Here is a 17587-nt window from a genome sequence, read left to right as displayed (position 1 = left end):
CTGATGGAGAGCACCCGGCAAGGTGCATCCTCAGCTCGGAGCTCGGGGTGGCGAGGCCAGCACATGGAGGATGTTTGACAATGAGCTGTTTGCAATGGTTATTTTTTATTTTCTAAGTTTGACTGATCATCTTTTAGCCTTGCATTAGCTCTCTGTGTCTAAGATGCTGCATGCCAAGGAATTCCTCTGTTTAATTTGACAGCACAGGAAATTTGACAGCCCTTGTGTGCCTGCTGCCTGTCAGCCCCATTTGGTGGTCCCAGCTCCTGTACCAGCCAGGCTGTGAACAATCATCCCCACCCCTCAGGGCAGCAAAAACTTCCATTATGTTCCTGTTTTGCTTTTGAAGAAATTCCCTGGACCGTGTTCATCATGTGGCTGTGGAAGCCTGCGCGTTCTGCAATCTCCCCTTGCCAACGCCTCAGGGAAAAGGGGGATTTTCCCCTCGGAGTGGCCCCACACCTCCCCCTTCAGAGTTCCGAAGCACGGGATGCCATCCCCCATATCCTGCAGGATTCGTGGTGCAGCTGCATCCTCCCACCGGGACCAGGCCAATGGCCAGGTGATCTCTGGCTTAAGGACAGCCCCAGGCATGCTCAAGGCCCGGGAACAAAATCCAGGGACACAGCACTCCGAGCCCACCCCACAGGCAAGTGCCCAGCACCCCTCTGCCCAGTGTCTGGGAACGGATGCGTCCCTCTCCTGCCCTGGGGACCACGCACTGAGAGGAGGTGCCTGATACTCAACCGAAGCGGTGCAGTCCCTGGGAGAGATGCCTCTCTCCGGGTTATTTATTCATTCCTGCCTGCTCTGTGTTGCCTGGGCTGGGTGAAGACACCACCGGCCGAGAAAATCACCACGGGGGAAGAGCTTCCGTGGTGCTGCAGGGAGCAGGATGTGGAAGGCCCCCAGGGCAGGCGGTGCGGAGCTGCCCGGGCTGGTGTTGGCAGACACAGCGCAGTGCTGTGCCGGGGATGGAAAGCAGAGCCGCCCGGGGCCGTGGAGCTGCTGCGGATGCTGGCGCGGTGCCGGCCCGGTGCCGCACGCTCTCCGAGGAGCTGGGCAAAGCCGTGCCCGCAGGCTGCCTCCCCCACAGCCCCTGCCCCTGCCAGGCATTGCCAGTTCCCTCTGGGTGGCAGCCAGCACCTGGTGAGAAGCCCACTGCAGCTCCATGTCCCCACTCCCCAGTGTTGCGCACACACTTTTTTAATATCGAATTCACCTGGTTTCAATTTTCAACCCTGGAATCCTTAAGACTTCAAGGGGGATGGGGCTGCATCCTGCAGGGTTTTGCACCTCCCCCTGGCCGCCAGGCCCTCCCTGTCTATGGGCCTGTGCTGCACAAGGTCCAGTTCAAAGCTACATTTGTGCCCTCTCCACCGGTCATGTCACTGCTGCCTCAGTTTCCCTGGCTGCCAAACATAGGCCCCGTTGTGGGGGTGGTGGCACTGGGGCAGGCGAGCGCAGGCAGCTGCAGCGGAGGGATGCAAGACAGGATGTGGCACGTTTGTGGCCATTTTTCTGTTTGCACAGTGAGTCAATGGGGTCTGGGAATTCTCCATGGAAAGCGTGGGGTGTGTGGTCCTCACCATGCTGTGCCACAGGCAAAACCACCGATTAAACCCTCCTCAGCCCCCTGCCCAGGACAGAGCCTGTGCTCCCCAGCACTGGGAGGGAGCAGGGTGAATTTTCAAGGGTGGGTTTTGCACCAACATCCTTCTTTCTTGCTGACAGAGAGGCAACAACACGCTCCAGCCTCGGACATCAGCCTGGCCTTGCGTTTCCAGGTGGACACAGATCTGCCAGCCTGGCCAGAGCACCCCACCATGCCCAGGGAGAAGGTGGATCTGCCAGCAGCAATGCTGGGGTGGGGGACCCCCTCTGTGGGAGAACATCCCCTCCCACTGAATTCCACAATTCCCTGTTCAGCGGTGCAAGATACTGGAATTTGTAAGATAGGGGATAATTGGGCCAGGTCTGCAGGCGGGAAGGAGGGCTGTATAAATAGAAATGATATTTTTACAGGCTGCATTGTTCAGGCACGGGCAGGCTGGGAGCACAATGAGCCCCTTTCCCTCTCCACTGGCATTTTCGCCACTGCACCTTGGAAAGGCCCCAGAGAGCAAACGGCAACTCCTGCCAAACTCCAAGTTTGTGCAGGCACAACAAAGTGCCTGAAGATCGCAGCGAGCAGCAGGAAGCCCTGCTCAGGGCTGGCTGCCCAGAGGCTCCTCAGCTGGCTGAGCCTGGCCCCAGAGCCACCCTCGGGGGTCTGCGAGCCCACCCCAGCTCTGGGGTCACAGGGAGGTGCTTGCAGAGGAGCCAGGGCTGTGCCTGCTGCACAATCCCCAAGGACACCAGGCCAGGGCTGCTCCCAGTGCCAGGGAGGAGAATGCATCCATCAGCCTCATCACCTGTGTGCTTGTCCAGCCTCCCGCCCTTCCCAGCCAGGAAGGGGAAGGAGCTGCCCTCCCTCCATCCTGCTCTGTGCAGAGGGCTGGGGCTGAATAAAAGGCAGCAGAGAAACCAGGACGAGCAGCTCTGGGCTCACTGCATCCCCCTGCTCCTGCTCTCTGCTGTCCTGGGCAGGGCTTCCCCCAGGGCAAAGCAAACTGTGAGCTGTGCCTGCATGGAAAGCCACAGTGGGCACCACAGAGGGGGCAGCACAATCACAGCAACACTGGGATGGGCACATCCTTCAGGGAATTCCTGCTGGGGCTGGGAATTGCAGCCCACCATCTCCCCCAGCCCAGCGACCAGGGGGGCCTCACATCCAGGGCTGGGGGTGAAAGAACACAGAGACACCGACACTCAGTTAAGTTGTAGGAATTTATTTTAAATAACCTACAGTTGATTAAAAGGGAATTCATGATAAAAATAGAAGATACTTGTTGAGGAAAGGCTGCAGGAAATGGTCTTGCACACACACTACGCTAACAATGCCTCTAAGACTAATGATTATAGCAAAAAAAGGTTTCACATTAAAATTCTGCTTTTTAATTTTTAAAATTTTTTTACACAATTACAAAAGAAAAAAATAAAAGCCCTAAAATCTTGATTATTTTCCTTTTTGGACCAATGCTCATTTCCCTCGAAATTTATTGACCTGTGAAACTTCTTTTTACACAATAAAATCTTTCAAGTAAAAGAGGGGAGTGGGGCTTAGAAAAAAAGGGGGAGGGAAAAGGTAAAACAGTCTGACAAACCTAAAAAGTAGATAATTCTTGGAAGTGTACAGAATGTGTTCAGAACAAAGGATGATGGGAATGTCATTTGTTTCCAATTTCACTTGTCCTCAAATTCCACACACATCTTTCCATCACACGGCCCCCTCCCCCCACCCGCTCCCAAACCTACACGATCTTTAAGATCATAAAGAAAGAAAACTGTTTAAATATTTTAAAATAATTAAAAAGAAATAAAAATTCACATTTAAAATAGGAACACTCAAGTCAGGAGGCCGATTTCCCATCATGATTTGCTCTGAACAAATGTGGTGGATATTTGTAATTCATGTTCCAATGCCACGACTGTTTCAAGTGACAAATTGAAAAAGATTTGGGTATTTCCATGACTATAGTGACAGCTGTAACAGGTGCGTTGGGTTCCTTAAATTTTGTTTATTTGTTAAATTCTGAAATGGGGTGGGAGGGGAAGGGCAGGGGTTAAGGAGTCCATTTTCTATTAAAATATAGAAGTTATTGCAAAACCCTAACTGTAAAAACGCACCAATATAATTGGATTTTGTATACAGTAGCTAAAGATTCCCACGCTCTCAGTGTGATGGTGAATTTGCCTGGCGGAAGGTTGACAAATCCCCCATCCACTTGCCCTGCCTCAAGAGAAAAACCACACAAACCAGACAGCTAGAATTTGGATCTCTGAAACATTTTTAAATAAGTTGTCCATAGGACAACTGGCTCAGCTCCTTTAAGATATTTCCAGGTTATGCTTTCTGCAAGATGTTGGCTGTTTTATCTGATGCTCACTTGCCCCTTTCCTCCCCCTTCCCCAGCATCCAAGGACAAGTAAGGCTCACAGTTTATCAATCTCCCTAAAAACCAGGCTACTCCCTTTTCCCATAAAATTCATCTCAATAAAAACAGGTTAAAACTCATAGTCTTCCTCTGCCATGTCGATAGCCCAGGCAAATTTCTCTCGTTGGGTTTTGTTATAAATCTTCTCTATAGGAATTCCCCACTTCTTACACCTGCAGGAGAGGAGATGCTGTTAGAGTCAGGGATAAAAGGAAGGCCAGAGACCCTGCCCTTGTTGCTATGTGGGGGGACAGGACAGAGGTGAAGGGGTGGGGTGGGTCACCCCAGCTCACCCCAGGCAGGGGCTTACCAAGCAACAGAGATCCTGGGATCCAGATAGTTGAGTTTGGAGGTGCCCAAAGCAATCTGCTTGTTCTCCTCCCTATCTGTAGCCTGAACCTCCAGCTTCATCAGCTGCTCCTCGATCCTCTGCACCGCTTTCTTCTTGCTCTCCACTGTCCTGGGGCGGCAAAGAACAAAGCACTGAATTCCTAATGCCCTGCCAGCACTGCGGGAACCCAAAGGGACTCTGCTCAAGGTAAGCAATGCCACCAGCCACACAGGGCAGCTGTGTCAGCACAGATGGTGACAACAACACGCTCAGCACATGCAATTAAGAACTGACATTTTCCAAGAGGCAGAGCAGGAATCTTAAGCAGCAGTTTTGTTTTAAAGGGTTGGAAGCAACAGCCTGAACTGTTCTGATGCTACACCCACTCCCACACCAGCCCATCTATCCCTCAGCAAGTCATGCTGTGATCCTGCTTCCAGAGCTCCTGTAACTCAGCTCCCCGTGGCTGCTCTGCAGAGCCCACACGGAGCCCCAGCACATGGTCTGTGCCGTGGGCTTCCAACGGGGAGCACGGAACTCAGGGAGCTGCCTGTGCAATTAATGAATTCATTAATTGTGCAAGCCAGGAAGACAGCAATGCTGCACATTGGTCCTGGGCAGCAGCGGGGTGGGTGAGCACTGGCAGGGCTCAGCGTGAGTGACCACGTCAGGAACCACAGGTCAGACCACGCCGCAGGTGGCCAGTTCTTCATGCACAGAATGAAAAGGGCAAAAGAAAGCATTCCCAAATCACAGGTCAGGAAAGTGGAACACAGGGTGTAGGGCCCCTTCTGGGAGCATTGCACAGCCCAGTAACACCAGCCTTACTTTTTAGACTTCTCATCCCTCCGGACCTTGGCATCAGCTTTGGCGCTTTTCAGTTCCCTCCTGGCATCAGCTAATTGCTCCTTCTTGGCATCAATCTAGGAGAGGCAAAACCAGATGGTGGCACTGAGAACCAGCTGCTGACAGCTGTGTCAGTCACCCCTGGGCAGCATGACCCAGAAGCCAGTTTGTGACCACGTTCAGAATCTACCTGCAGTCAGATCCACTCCTGCAGAGCAATCAGGCCACCGGTCACTGCACAGCCAAGTGTGCTGAGATATCCCCCTCAGAAAACAGGGCCTCACTCATTTCCAAAGACAAGCTGATGCTGGGAGCTTTCTCACAGAGCTACAACCATGCACGCCAAGGAATTGGCTCGATCTGGCCTGGCCAACAAACCCTTCCTGGCAGCTTGTCTGCCTTCACTGCATCCCACCACTACCAGCTCTCTGATGGCTACATGGAAGGATGATCCCTGATCCCTCAGCAGAATCAACCTCAAATCCTACACACTGCAAGGTGTTAATGCCTCAGGCAGTTCTACTTCAGTAAGTTTGGGATTCAGGGAGATTCAGCATTTTGCAGCCCCTGTTCAAACACTCCCCTTAAACATTCCCAAGCTCTAGGATCTAGGGTGAAGGCAGCCATGTTAGGTGTTATGGAAGCAGGGGACACTGCAGTGCCAAACCAGAACTCCTTATTGTGAAGGTTATTCTAAAGCCAGACCAGGAACAGACCTAACCCCTTTGGACCTCATGGCCTTCACCAGAAACAATCTGCAAAGGAAGAGGTCAAGTCAGAGGGGCATAATGTACTTTGTACCACTGACAGTGGCCTGGGATTCACACAACAGGGGTGGCTGCCCACTCCAGGTTCTTTAGGGGACACAGATCAGAGCCAGGGACTGCTGCTCTCAAGTTTCAAAGGCAGCAGAACACAGAGCTATAGGATGAAGGGCAGAAAAAGGGTTTGGTCTTGTTCTTTAGAGGCAAAAGACAACTCAGAGAAGCCCCTTCCAGCTCACTGCTTGTCTCTGAGCAGGCCTGTATCTGATACACACCACCAATTCCACCAAATCCACAGGGAAAGCAGGCCCTGCTTTCACCCCAAGGGAAAGGAATGCTGACTCCTGAGATGCAGCACTCGGAGCCCTGCTGCCTCAGAGCTGGGCAGAGGGAGGTACCTTGCTCTGCAGGTTCATCATGGACTTCTCAAAGGTTTTGGGTGGAGCTCTCTGGTGGTTACACAGGATGGCCACCGCTCTGTTGGCACGGTTGTAGGAGAGGATCTTTGCTGGGATGTTGTCATCCGCTGTGAAGGACAGGAGAGTGGTGAACAAGTCAGTTCTCCAGGGTGTGGTGCCACAGCCAGTGTCCCACAGCCACTGCAGAACCAACCTTCCCCTCCTGTGTCCAGTCTCAACACTGCACCCCAACTACAGTCCCAAGCCTGGCCACTTCCATCCCAGCCCCTAACTCCTTCTGGATGCTCCTCACCACCACTGACACCACCCCAGCTCAACAGAGGGGAAGCACAGCCAGAGCAGGGGACAGTGGGACCGCCCTGCCCAGGACATCGCTGGGCTTCACAGGTCCAACCTGCCCACTTGGTAAAGCTGCAAAGTGCAAGGCAGCACTGCTCACAGGGGTTGTGCATGAGCAGCCAAGAAACATGGGGCTGTTACACATGCACCTGTCTTGCCTGTCATCTACAGCACCTGACAACTAACAGAAAGCAAACACATTTGGTAAAGGGTAAGCATAACCTGGAAAGCACACTCTGGCGTGCTCACAAGTCAGTTCTGTTCTGCCCCAGTGCTGAGCTGCTCAACTACCCCAAAAGACTGACAGCAGATTTTTGGTCAGACCTCAGCTGCCTGACATTTGCACTGGGAGAACTGTAACAAGGAAGTGGTGAACAGATACACAGCTTGTGGCTCAGCCAAGGAAGCCAGGTCTGTATTGCAGGGTAAGATCTGTTCCCCTCACAGCTTCAGGGGCAAGACTTACGATTCGTGAGCTCCTTGAGCTGCTGCTGTAGCGTGATGGAGGCATTGTAAGTACGGAATACCTTGGCTGTCAGTCCCTCCATAAGGTCTTGAAGGTGTTTATTTAAGATACTGGTCTAAAGAAGCAGAAAGGAGATGGCAGTGAGCACTAGGAATGACGACAGTGTTTGTGAAACCTCTGGATCTATGGCTGACACAGACGTGCAGCTCATGGCTGAGACCTGGTGTACTCAGACCCGACCACAACAGAATAGCCACAGCATGACTGAAACCACAGCAGAAGTGAACAAAGAACCAACAAGTATTAGATTGGTAACAAGTACCACAAGTGGCCAAAAAGGATTTCTTTGGTGTGGAGGTTTTGGTTTCCAGCAACAATAAACATGCCTGGACCACCACAGTGCTCCCACAGAGCCGAGTGTGAAGACAGGGATGGCATGTGAAAATCTGTCACCTCACACATTCATCATCTCTGAACTCTGAAAAAACCTCCCCAGGTCAGAGCCAGGCAGGCTCACCAGGACCAAGGCCCATCGCTTTGGGAACCTGTGGGCACAGTGGACAATTCAGACACCACACTGAGACAGACTCTCACTGCTTTGAGGTGCTTTGGAAGAAAATTTTCACTGAAACCATTTCTGGAACAGAGCAGCTGTCACTGCCTGGTGCAGAGCAAGCCTGCTCAGGATGCTCCACCACCCTCACCATGAACTATGTGTGCTTACATTGAGGCGGTCAAAGAGGTCATCCTCAGGCTGCTTGTTCTCCATGAACAGCTGAAGATTCTTAAACACCTGCAGGAAGAGAACACCAGGAACATCAGGCACACAGACCAGACAGCACTGGGCAGTTCTAAATTGCACGAAAGCAGGACTGCCAGGGAGCCATTAAACTGCTTTCAGGGAACAGTGATGGTGCTGGGTGTTACTTCCCAGCAGGCAAAGACCATCTCTCAATGCAATGCTTGTGCTGCGGGTTCCTCCCCAGCAACAGGAGTCCTGAGCCTTCAATGCCCTCTCACCCTTTGGATCAAAATTACAGTCAGGAGATTTAACTGCTCTGGTGTAGCTGCCTAACAGAGGAAGAGACCCCAAAGCTCCTGCCTTTTCCTTACTCTCCCATTATTACTTGTGCCCAAGAGACCCCTGAGCCATTTCCCACAGATTGAAGCTCCAAGAAACAAACCCTGCTGCATTGTTTCACACAATTTCATCCCAAACACATCTCACTGGGGTAGGGAGAATAATCAAAGCATCTTTGATTATAACAGAGACCACAAATCCCAGCTTTGCATGCTCTAATTCTCCAGCTTCTCAACAACACACATTCTTCCATAGACACCTAATATACAAAAATTTCTAGTTCTACAATACTCAACTCCCCATTTTAAGAACTGAAAAAATACCAAGGGATACCAATAAATTTAAATAGAAAAAATATGTTTTCTTCTTTACACAGGGAATCAAGAATTCCAGCACACATTAATTTCTAGAGCAGCAGTAGTTTAATTTTTTTTTCAGTTGTTTTGCTCCTCAAGGCACCAGCATTTATTGCTGGCTGTCATGACAATTATCACAGTATTACATACAGGGTATCCAACTCAGACCACAGAGTTGTGAGCCAGATGCAAAGCTGTTACACCCACAAAAACATTTTGGATAGTGCCCTCCAGGTTCACGCTGCTGGACAGGGACTGATTCTGAAATGAGGTCAAAATCACAGCAGATTTGAAACTGGTGGATGACAGAAATAAAAGAATTAACATGGCATAAGAAGCCTTGGCCGGCAGACACCCAAGGTCATAGGCCAGAGGTATCAGTGCACCTTCTCCATAGGCTCTGGAGCAGCCAAGATCAAGATCTACTGTGTGAGGGCTCAGCTCCAAGGTGACCCAAACCACTGTGACAGAGCTGTCTATTATCAAAGCCCCAATCAAACTGCTGCTCTGCCAGTGCCAGCAGTACTTAAGAACTGTTTATGCTGCAATTTGTCACACGGGTCTGCAACTCCACCATCTATAGGTGACAAAACCAACTCTGATCATGAGAATGAGACCCAGGAAGCTTGTCTAACACAGCTGTTAAGAGTTCTGTATGTCAACTCTTCACACTGAGACCACAGGGAAGAGCTGCAAGATGTCTGAACATCTCATCTGCTGGGCTGTGTCACACCACAAGGATGTCACACTAACTGACTTATTTTCTGGCTCGGTATCTGAGCAGTGATAAAGCAACCTGTTAATGCCATCCAAACTGTGCTGACCACATCTCTGTGCTATTCAGTGTGTGCTTGTGCTTGTGGAGGTGCCTTACCCTCTTCTCCACAGGGACCTTGTTGTAGTATCGGATGGAGTCCTTCCCGAGGAAGTCAAACTCAACCACGTATTCCTGCCCATCCAGCTCAGGATGCAGCTTGATGTGCTCTACTCTCAGAGAGCAGCAGCCCACGGTGTCAGCTGTCTCTCCTTCTTCTTTTTCATTACCAGCTCTCAGGGCAAGCTACATTTACATCAAGACAAGAGAGGTAAGGAATTCAAACTGTACCCAGAATAAAGAGATGCTGCAAACCCTCAGATACTGGCCTAGAACCAGCAGGGTCCAGAGGAGACTATCTCCTTTTTTTTAAAAGAGTTTAAGCCAGAATGGTTTATCAACTTTTGCTCATTAAGTAATTCAAACTGTGAGACAGGTCAGAGTAATGGAAATTAATTTCAAAAAGTGTGTCAGTTTTTAAAAATCAAATTGACTTCCATGTGAACTCTAGTTGAAACAGTTCATACAGTTCAGTTGTTCTCTTCTATGATCCTACCTATTCATTGCACACTAAATAAATTTCAAATAGCATACAGGTTATATAAATATTGGCTTGTATAAATTATCTAAAGGCTACATTTGACTGCATAAAAACCACATATTTTAACAGTGCTGGCTAAACCAATTTCTAACTTTTGAAATCTTCAGCGGTCATATGAAAACACAATTATTCACATCAAAGTTCCCTGGTTTACATCAAACCATTTTGAACAAACCCTGTTAATTTAGTTAGTCAAGACACCATATGCTACTAGGGAACAGCTGTCTGGGAACTGGTTTTATGTTGCTTTAAATGCATCAACACAAGTGCAGTTTTCTTTATGCCATGGTGAAAAAATTAGCATAATTACAAAACCTCACAACTGTGACCTCATACTGAAGAGGTGACAAACCAGCAGAAATTCCCAGCAGGAAAACTGAAGCAACTAAAGGCCCACACAAACTTCCTACTAATCCAGCTGGGTGATTCTGGAACCAGGCTGTGAGTTTTGCCTGAACTGAACAATGCTGCCTGAAATAGCCGTGTTTAGTGCAAAAGTTTATTGCTCTGGATTCCAGGTAATGGGAAGGAAAAGGAGCCTGCCCACCAGGAAGTCTCAGGATACCTTAGTAACTGGGCTCAATTCTGCCTTCAAGACAAACACACAGCATTCCCAAGTATTCCCAGCAGGACAGGGAAGGCAAGAGGAGCCAAGGAAGGAGCCTCACCTTATCAATGAAGTACAGTGCCACAGCCCTCTGCCGTACTTTCATCTCTTTGGATTTCCAGTCTTCTCGGTATTGATTCCGGATTTTATCTACACACTTCTTCAACCTCCGAGCTGTCTCGTACTTCTGCCAGTCCTTCTCACCCTGCAGGGAAGTTGGAACAGGGTCAGCACTACAGAGCAGGCAGAGGATTGGCTCCAATGTGCATCTCAAGGCTTTGCAAGCCCGTGTGTGGCAAACAGTCTCGCTGTACAAAAGCACTGAGATGCTGCTGCTGCACAGCTCAGCTTCACACTGTGCTGCCACACAGCTGCAGGTCATTCAGATTTCCATGATATTAAATACTTCCATGGAAGCAACTAGAGAGAGACATAAAAGACACATCTTCCCTGCTTCTCAAAATACAAATGGTTTCCTTTGTTTTATTCAGATGGCACTTATGTTCTTTCAGCTGTGTAATTAAATACCCATAAAAGGCAAAAGCAACATCAACAGTTCATCATCATTATTATATATTCAAGACACAGCAAAAAGAGGGCAGGAATTCACAAGGAATAGAGATATTTTTCCTCCTCTATTTGTAAGACAAACTCCTTGTTTCCAATCCAGGAAAAAATCTCTCAGAAAAAGACTTCATGAAAGGAGCTTTAATTCTTGCTTTCATGGACTTGATCCACAGACTGGGTATTTGCTCCCACAGCAGGAGTTTGTTTTCCTTCAGTCATGAGCTCCTTACCAGCCTTCTCAGCCAGGAGCCTGGCCAGGTTTTTAATTTCACAAACAACTAATTAGCAACCCATGGTTAGAACTTCACTACAATACCAGGCAGGGGAAGTTAAGGCCAAATGTACGTGAAATATCCACCAGAGCAAGACTATTCTTGGATAAATTGTTTCCTTTTTGGTTTACACAGGTTAAAGGATTCCTACTAGAAATGACACAATGCTTTTCAGGAGACATTTTCCAGATTTCACCTGCTCTCCTGGGCAGTAACTCTATCCTCTCTTTTCAAGGGGAACACAAGCACAGAAGCTTCCCTATGTTTTTCAACCACTGTAGGATGAAAGAGCCAGGTACAGCATTACCTCCTGTCTCTCTCCTAAACCATGAGCTACATTTGCTTCTCAGAAACATGACCATGAAGATTGCTTTGGTTTTGCTTTTTTAACTGCATCTTTACCTTAATTCTTGAGCTAGGGTTCAACATGATGTATTTGATAGAGCCTTGGATGTTCTCAGTCCATGACACCAGCCAGGTCACCTTGTTATCATGCCGAACCTCCTTCCATTTGTGTCCTGGTGGAGGGGCAGGGATTTTGGAATCCCTACAGAAAATTAGAAAACAGACCATAAAAGCTAGTTAAAGAAAATCCCACCAGCATCAAAACAGAGACAGCAATAAACAGCATTACACAAAGAAAGTGTAGGAGAAGGAACTGAGGCAACAGAAGTGCATTATCTGTACAAACAGGAAACCAAGTAAATCAAAATGAACAAAGATCAGGAATGTAACTGCTACCAACATTACCTGCTGAAGAATTATACTGTAATTGCTAGGACCAGTTTTGATTTGTGAACACTGTATGTAATAGTGTGGACACTTACGAGGACTAGAGAGAGTGAAGAAAAGCCCACCAAACCTTATCCTTCAACATCATGCAAGACAAGGTAGGGCAACCTATACGTAAGAAAATTATTTTCTGGAAATACTATCAGGAAAGGCATTTTAGGCAGATGTAGGCTGTAGGCGTGAGGAAGAAAATATGTTGGAAAAGTTCTGCATGAAACCCATGATTGCCTTGCTCAGTCTTTGCTTGTATGACTCAGTTTCTTATCCATACGAGAACAAGATAAGCTGCATCCCTAATCCTACATGTTTGAGTATCAACTTATACAGGGTTTTAAAAAATGAGCTCTAGAAAGCAAAGCCAAGGTATGAAGCATGCAGTGCTCACTTGCTGCAGTTTATGATGATGTCTTCGGGCATGATGCGCCTCTTCAACATCCCCATTTTGGGATGGTTCCCACGACCTCGGAAGAGACCTGGGGGCTCAATCTTAAAGTTGGCAATCCTCTCCTTGTGGTTGTCCATCACACAGTAACCATACTCCTTCAATAGCCGCTCGTTCTCCTCTTTGATTTTCTGGGAAAAGCCAAAAGCAAAGATGATATGGCACAAGCAGCACCACGCGCACCTTTATATGCCAAGACTTGAAAAATTTTTATATTTACGCCACACCAAGGCTGAAGACCCAAGCAAAAAACAGATCCCCATCATGGCAAGTGTATCAGACTGGCCAGAAAAGCATTCATAAAATGCACACAGCACAAACTGGAAAAAGGGAAAAAATGTGTGAAATCTCTCTGAAAAGTTGTATTTGTGGGAAACAGATCAGTGCTGGTGAAGGCAGCTACAGTTTTGCCACAATAGAGGGATGTATCTCTATCCATATATCTCGGCTTCAAGGGTACCCCCAGCACAGTACTGCTACTTTTATTTTATACTGAGCATTTGACATCCACTGGACTTCCTATCTTGTTGTTTATGTATAAAAATTCTGTGTATAAAAGATTTCAGTTTGAACTCAGCATCAGAAAGCAGGCAAAGGAATGTCTCCAGGCTGCTGCATGTCAAGCCTGTGTCAGCAAATGGTTTCACAAGCAGAACACAGTCTTCTAAGAAAGAATGTGCTGAGATTTCACTGCATACTTCTGTGTCTGAACTCTAATTATATAGAAGGAAAAATAAAAACACTGCAGCTCAAAATAAAACATCTGACCACAGACAGCACTGCTGCACCAGCTAAGAAACAGAAAAGGCCATTTCTGCTCCATTTTAAGAGCTACCATGGACAGGAACTGAAGGGCTCACCCACATTTATCAAACGGAAACAGCAGGAAGACAAGGGCTCTCTATTTTGATGGGATCCCTCTGATCCCAAAGGCTGTAATTCCAAGCTGCTAGATCCTTCATTCAGAGGACAACTACTAGAGCATTGCAGAAGACCAACTGAGAACTTGGGAAAAGTTTCCACCTACTAACATCCATGGCAGTTAATTTAATTCTTAACCTATGAGACACTGTAGCCATGCTACTGGATAATAAAATTATTTTTTTATTCAAAAAGCAGCATTATTTGATGTTTAAGATTTCTTCACTCATTTTATTCACTAATGGCATTGCTGCATCCTTTCCCCCATCCTGATCTAAGACATCCTTAACTGACTATCCCCTGCTCATTATTTCCCAGGGACCAATGAACCCAGAGGCAGCACCTCTGATTCTCTTAATTGACTTAAGCAGTTACTTAACTTTACTTAAGCAGTTACTTTCTTTCCCTAAGCAGGATCAGCCCTATCAATATCATTTCAAGTCAGGATGAAGATTCAGCTGTAAACACAGTGCTCTGCCCTACCTGAGCTGCACAGTGCACACTCCTACGTTCACATGGAAGCAATAATCTGAAAGCTGGTGAAAAACACTGACGTATGCTCAGCGAGGGGAATGATTGCACAGAGATGTTTACAACCACAAAGCCTCCTAGAATTCCCGCTGGTACCTGTTTCTCCTCCTTGGACATCTGTTTCCTAGCTTCCGACTGAGCTTTGAAATACTGGCTCATGTGGGTGAAGTCACACTTGCTGAGGCTGGTGATAGTGCTCTTCTCTTCAGAGGTCATTTCCTTGCAGAAAGAAAGCAGGGATTTAAGTTTACACACACACAGAGTTTTCATGCACAGCAGAGCTCACCCTACTGCAGGCAGCCTAAACAGGAACAACAGGCAGGTTCTCACAATAACCCCCCCACCAAGTACCCCCAAATTCTTGCACAGGCTCACTCCAGCTGAGGTCAGAGAGGAAAGGACAGGCAGCAGATCCTATGGAGCATTGGCCTTGCAGGGTTCTGATCTCCCCAAGCACTGGGTAATGCTTTCCAAAGAACTCCCACACCCTGACTGGGACTGCTGAGGGATGGGGAGAAAAACCCAGAAATATTTCCAGGAAAACTGCACCAAACTTATCTAAAGGCTTGCTGTTATGGCTGATGACTGAAGGGAACATCTCTGTTTTAGTTCTTTGGAAGAGGTTTCCTTCTAGTAAATCTGGCTCTTACACAAGGCACATACCAAGCAAGTCAGCTACACCCCATGGTGCTGCAACAGAGGAACCTGACTTTGTTGGTTTAGAAAGGTATTTATGGTAGGGTCTTTCCTGGTGAAACTACAGGATAAATGGGAAACTTTGTGTGCATGGAACAGCAGCCCCTTTTCTCTGGTCAGTGCTGAGGAGACACTGGCCATGCCCACAGTCACTGCAGCCCAGGACTACGTGCATACCTTTCTCCAGTCCTTGAAGAAGTTTTTCCTGAAGATCTCCTTTGTAGTGTACTCATGATCAAGCATTTTTGCAAAGAATGTGGCAACTTCTTCTGCTTTGGTACTCAGCTTCATGACTTTACCTACAAAGAAAGGTTTTCTTCTTAAAGAAAATGGCAAACAGGAATCAAAGTCATAAAGAGAACATAGTAACTACCCTAAAGCTTTATATTTTTGCTACAGAGAAGTTTGTCTTAAAATGTTACATAATACAGCAACTTGAATGGACAAAGGAAACAGAGGAGCACAACTGCTTGACTTCCACCACAAACATTTTTTTAAAAATATCCTCTGGAATCTAAACAATAAAAAAGCAACAGCAATTTGATGTGAGGCAGGTCTGGGCTGCAGGGCAGGAAGGGGAAAAGGCCTGCTGCAGGAAACCCTCTGCTGAGCCACCCCCGTGCTGGGCATGCTCCTGGGGAGACACTGCTGTTTGATGTCAAAAAGGCAGGGATTTTATTAAATTTCATATTCCAGCACTCAGACAAATGGGAAATACAGTCCCTGTATTCCTTTTCAGTGCACAGACAGACTCCACCTTGGAACACCCCTTCCAGCCTGTAGCTACTTGTAGGCAGGAAGAGCCCTTCCTCTTGATACACTACAAATAGGCTGGAAAGAGATGCCAAATATTGAACTCTCCCTCATTGCAAGGAAACGTGTCAGGGTTCTGCTAATTGTTCCCTCTGCTGTGGGAATGCACTCCTGCATCTCCAAAGCAGGCTCAAAAGGCAGTCATTTTTAAGAAAGACTGAGCTGTCAGTGAATGGAGGGGTCACATTCCAGCTTCTCTGCACGACTGCAGCACAAAGTGGAATTGCTGCAAGGGGAGACTGAAGCACAAGGAAAGAGGCTGCTGCTGCATCGAGGCCGTGGATTCAACATCCAACATTCTTATTGAGCATTTTTTGGTCCTGACTTAATTCCTGATGAAATGTGGGGTGCCAGTGATCCCTCTGAAGGATTCTGCATGCACCTCACATCTCCAGCTAGTTTAGCTGCAAGAAATATTTCAAGTTCCAATGCTTGGCTGTCAATACCTGGGGATTTTTAACAACCATTTTACTGCACACAAGTGAACACAAGAAACTGTTCAATCTGTGTTCTTGGAAAAAAAAAAAATCACGCTTTGGGTTTACTACATATTTTCAAAAGTTGCATCATCTCTAAAATTAAAGCATGGGAGTCAGCTATAAAGCCTCAGGATCTATAAAGCCTCGTAAAACAGGACTTAGCAAAATGTCCTCCCAATGATCTGAGAATATTCCACAATTAAATTAAACCAACAGTAACTCTGCCAATTTTTAAGCTGTAACCTAAAATACAGCATTTGTTTGCTTATAACAGGAAATGGGGGAAGGGAGAGACAGCAAGGGAAACTGTTTTTCCAGGCTGCACTTTCAGCTTGACAGAGGCTATTGAGTTAGTAACATGTTATGGGGCTAAAATGTCTGATATTTTTCCCAGCTAGCTGAAGGCTCAGTCACCTTTATCTAATCCCTTTAGAATATATTTCATTGGAAACAATTTCCTTTTCTTTTTTTTCTCCACAAAGTTTTGAAAAGGCTCTCAGTGACAGAGCTGGTAAAGAAAGAATTTATTGCAGAGGCATGAATATTAGTTACCTGATTTAAAACTGAAAACCAGAGAGCAACCAGGGGACATAACGAGCAGAAGAAACCCCATGGCCACGACTGCAGCTGCCACCACCTACATTCTTATCTTGCCCCATCTAAAGAAAAAATGGGCAAGCTGGAACCACCTCTGGCCTAGGAGCAGTGACTGGTTAACCCACAGGCACTGAAAAAGGATGGCTTTGGCATTTCAAGCTCCTTCCCTGAGACAGTATCGCAGACACTTCCAAGAGCCCCAGCAGTTTCTATGTGAGATGAAAGCAGGCAGTGAATCCCTAGGCCAAGAACAGATTCCTCCGGTGTGAGCCGGCTGCTGGCCAGCCACAGCCTCATTACTGGGCTCTACAAATCACCCTGGGATCATCTTGAAATGAGACAATGCCTTGTGAGCACACACAGAAGCTCTCAGCAGCTGCTGTGTAAATCAGACATCTGATTTTTTGCCTAGTTTCTCAAGGAAGACTTATGGGATGTCTTTATTTGTCAGACCCCCTCCCTGCCCAGCCCATGTCTGTTGAGCTTATTGATGAATTTCTGTGATGACAGAGGCAGAGGTTGCAGAAATCCCTGCAGAGGCTCTGTGAAATAGATGGCTGGAGAAACGAGGAGCTTATTGCTGTCTGCACCAAGGGATAGCACAGTGCAATCTGCCCCTCCCCTTCTCTAGACAACAGCAGAGATCATGCGTTTTTCAGTACAGGAAAACAATTTCCAACTTTGTATCAGTTCTTATCAAACCCTAAGAAAGAAGGCTGCAGACATCCTTGATCACTGTGCTACTTGCTTGGAGATGGCCTTTAATAGGCTACAGCATATTTGTTTCACTGCTTTTCTGCTGAAAATGTAATGCCA

The 17587-nt window shown here is 47.3% G+C and overlaps 1 protein-coding gene across 2 annotated transcripts in view; it reads right to left on the bottom strand.

The window, feature by feature from the left end:
- Window positions 1–2811: 2811 nt before the first annotated feature.
- Window positions 2812–17587, bottom strand: part of TOP1 (DNA topoisomerase I) — a 65837-nt gene continuing 51061 nt past the window's right edge. For both annotated transcript variants that reach the window (XM_053992970.1, XM_053992971.1), the window contains 12 exons: window positions 15060–15181; window positions 14283–14405; window positions 12678–12865; window positions 11903–12047; window positions 10723–10866; window positions 9514–9699; window positions 7927–7995; window positions 7203–7317; window positions 6377–6504; window positions 5197–5291; window positions 4348–4497; window positions 2812–4210 (listed from right to left, as the gene is read on the bottom strand). In XM_053992970.1, the coding sequence (XP_053848945.1) occupies window positions 4108–4210; window positions 4348–4497; window positions 5197–5291; window positions 6377–6504; window positions 7203–7317; window positions 7927–7995; window positions 9514–9699; window positions 10723–10866; window positions 11903–12047; window positions 12678–12865; window positions 14283–14405; window positions 15060–15181 (1568 nt within the window). In that variant the 3' untranslated portion in view covers window positions 2812–4107. The remainder of the gene's footprint in view (window positions 4211–4347; window positions 4498–5196; window positions 5292–6376; window positions 6505–7202; window positions 7318–7926; window positions 7996–9513; window positions 9700–10722; window positions 10867–11902; window positions 12048–12677; window positions 12866–14282; window positions 14406–15059; window positions 15182–17587) is intronic.

The sequence above is a fragment of the Vidua macroura genome, chromosome 17 (assembly GCF_024509145.1).
Source record: "Vidua macroura isolate BioBank_ID:100142 chromosome 17, ASM2450914v1, whole genome shotgun sequence".
Classification (NCBI taxonomy): Eukaryota; Metazoa; Chordata; class Aves; order Passeriformes; family Viduidae; genus Vidua; species Vidua macroura.
The sequence above is the reverse complement of the archived record's forward strand: the minus strand, read 5'-3'. Positions and strand labels throughout refer to the sequence as shown.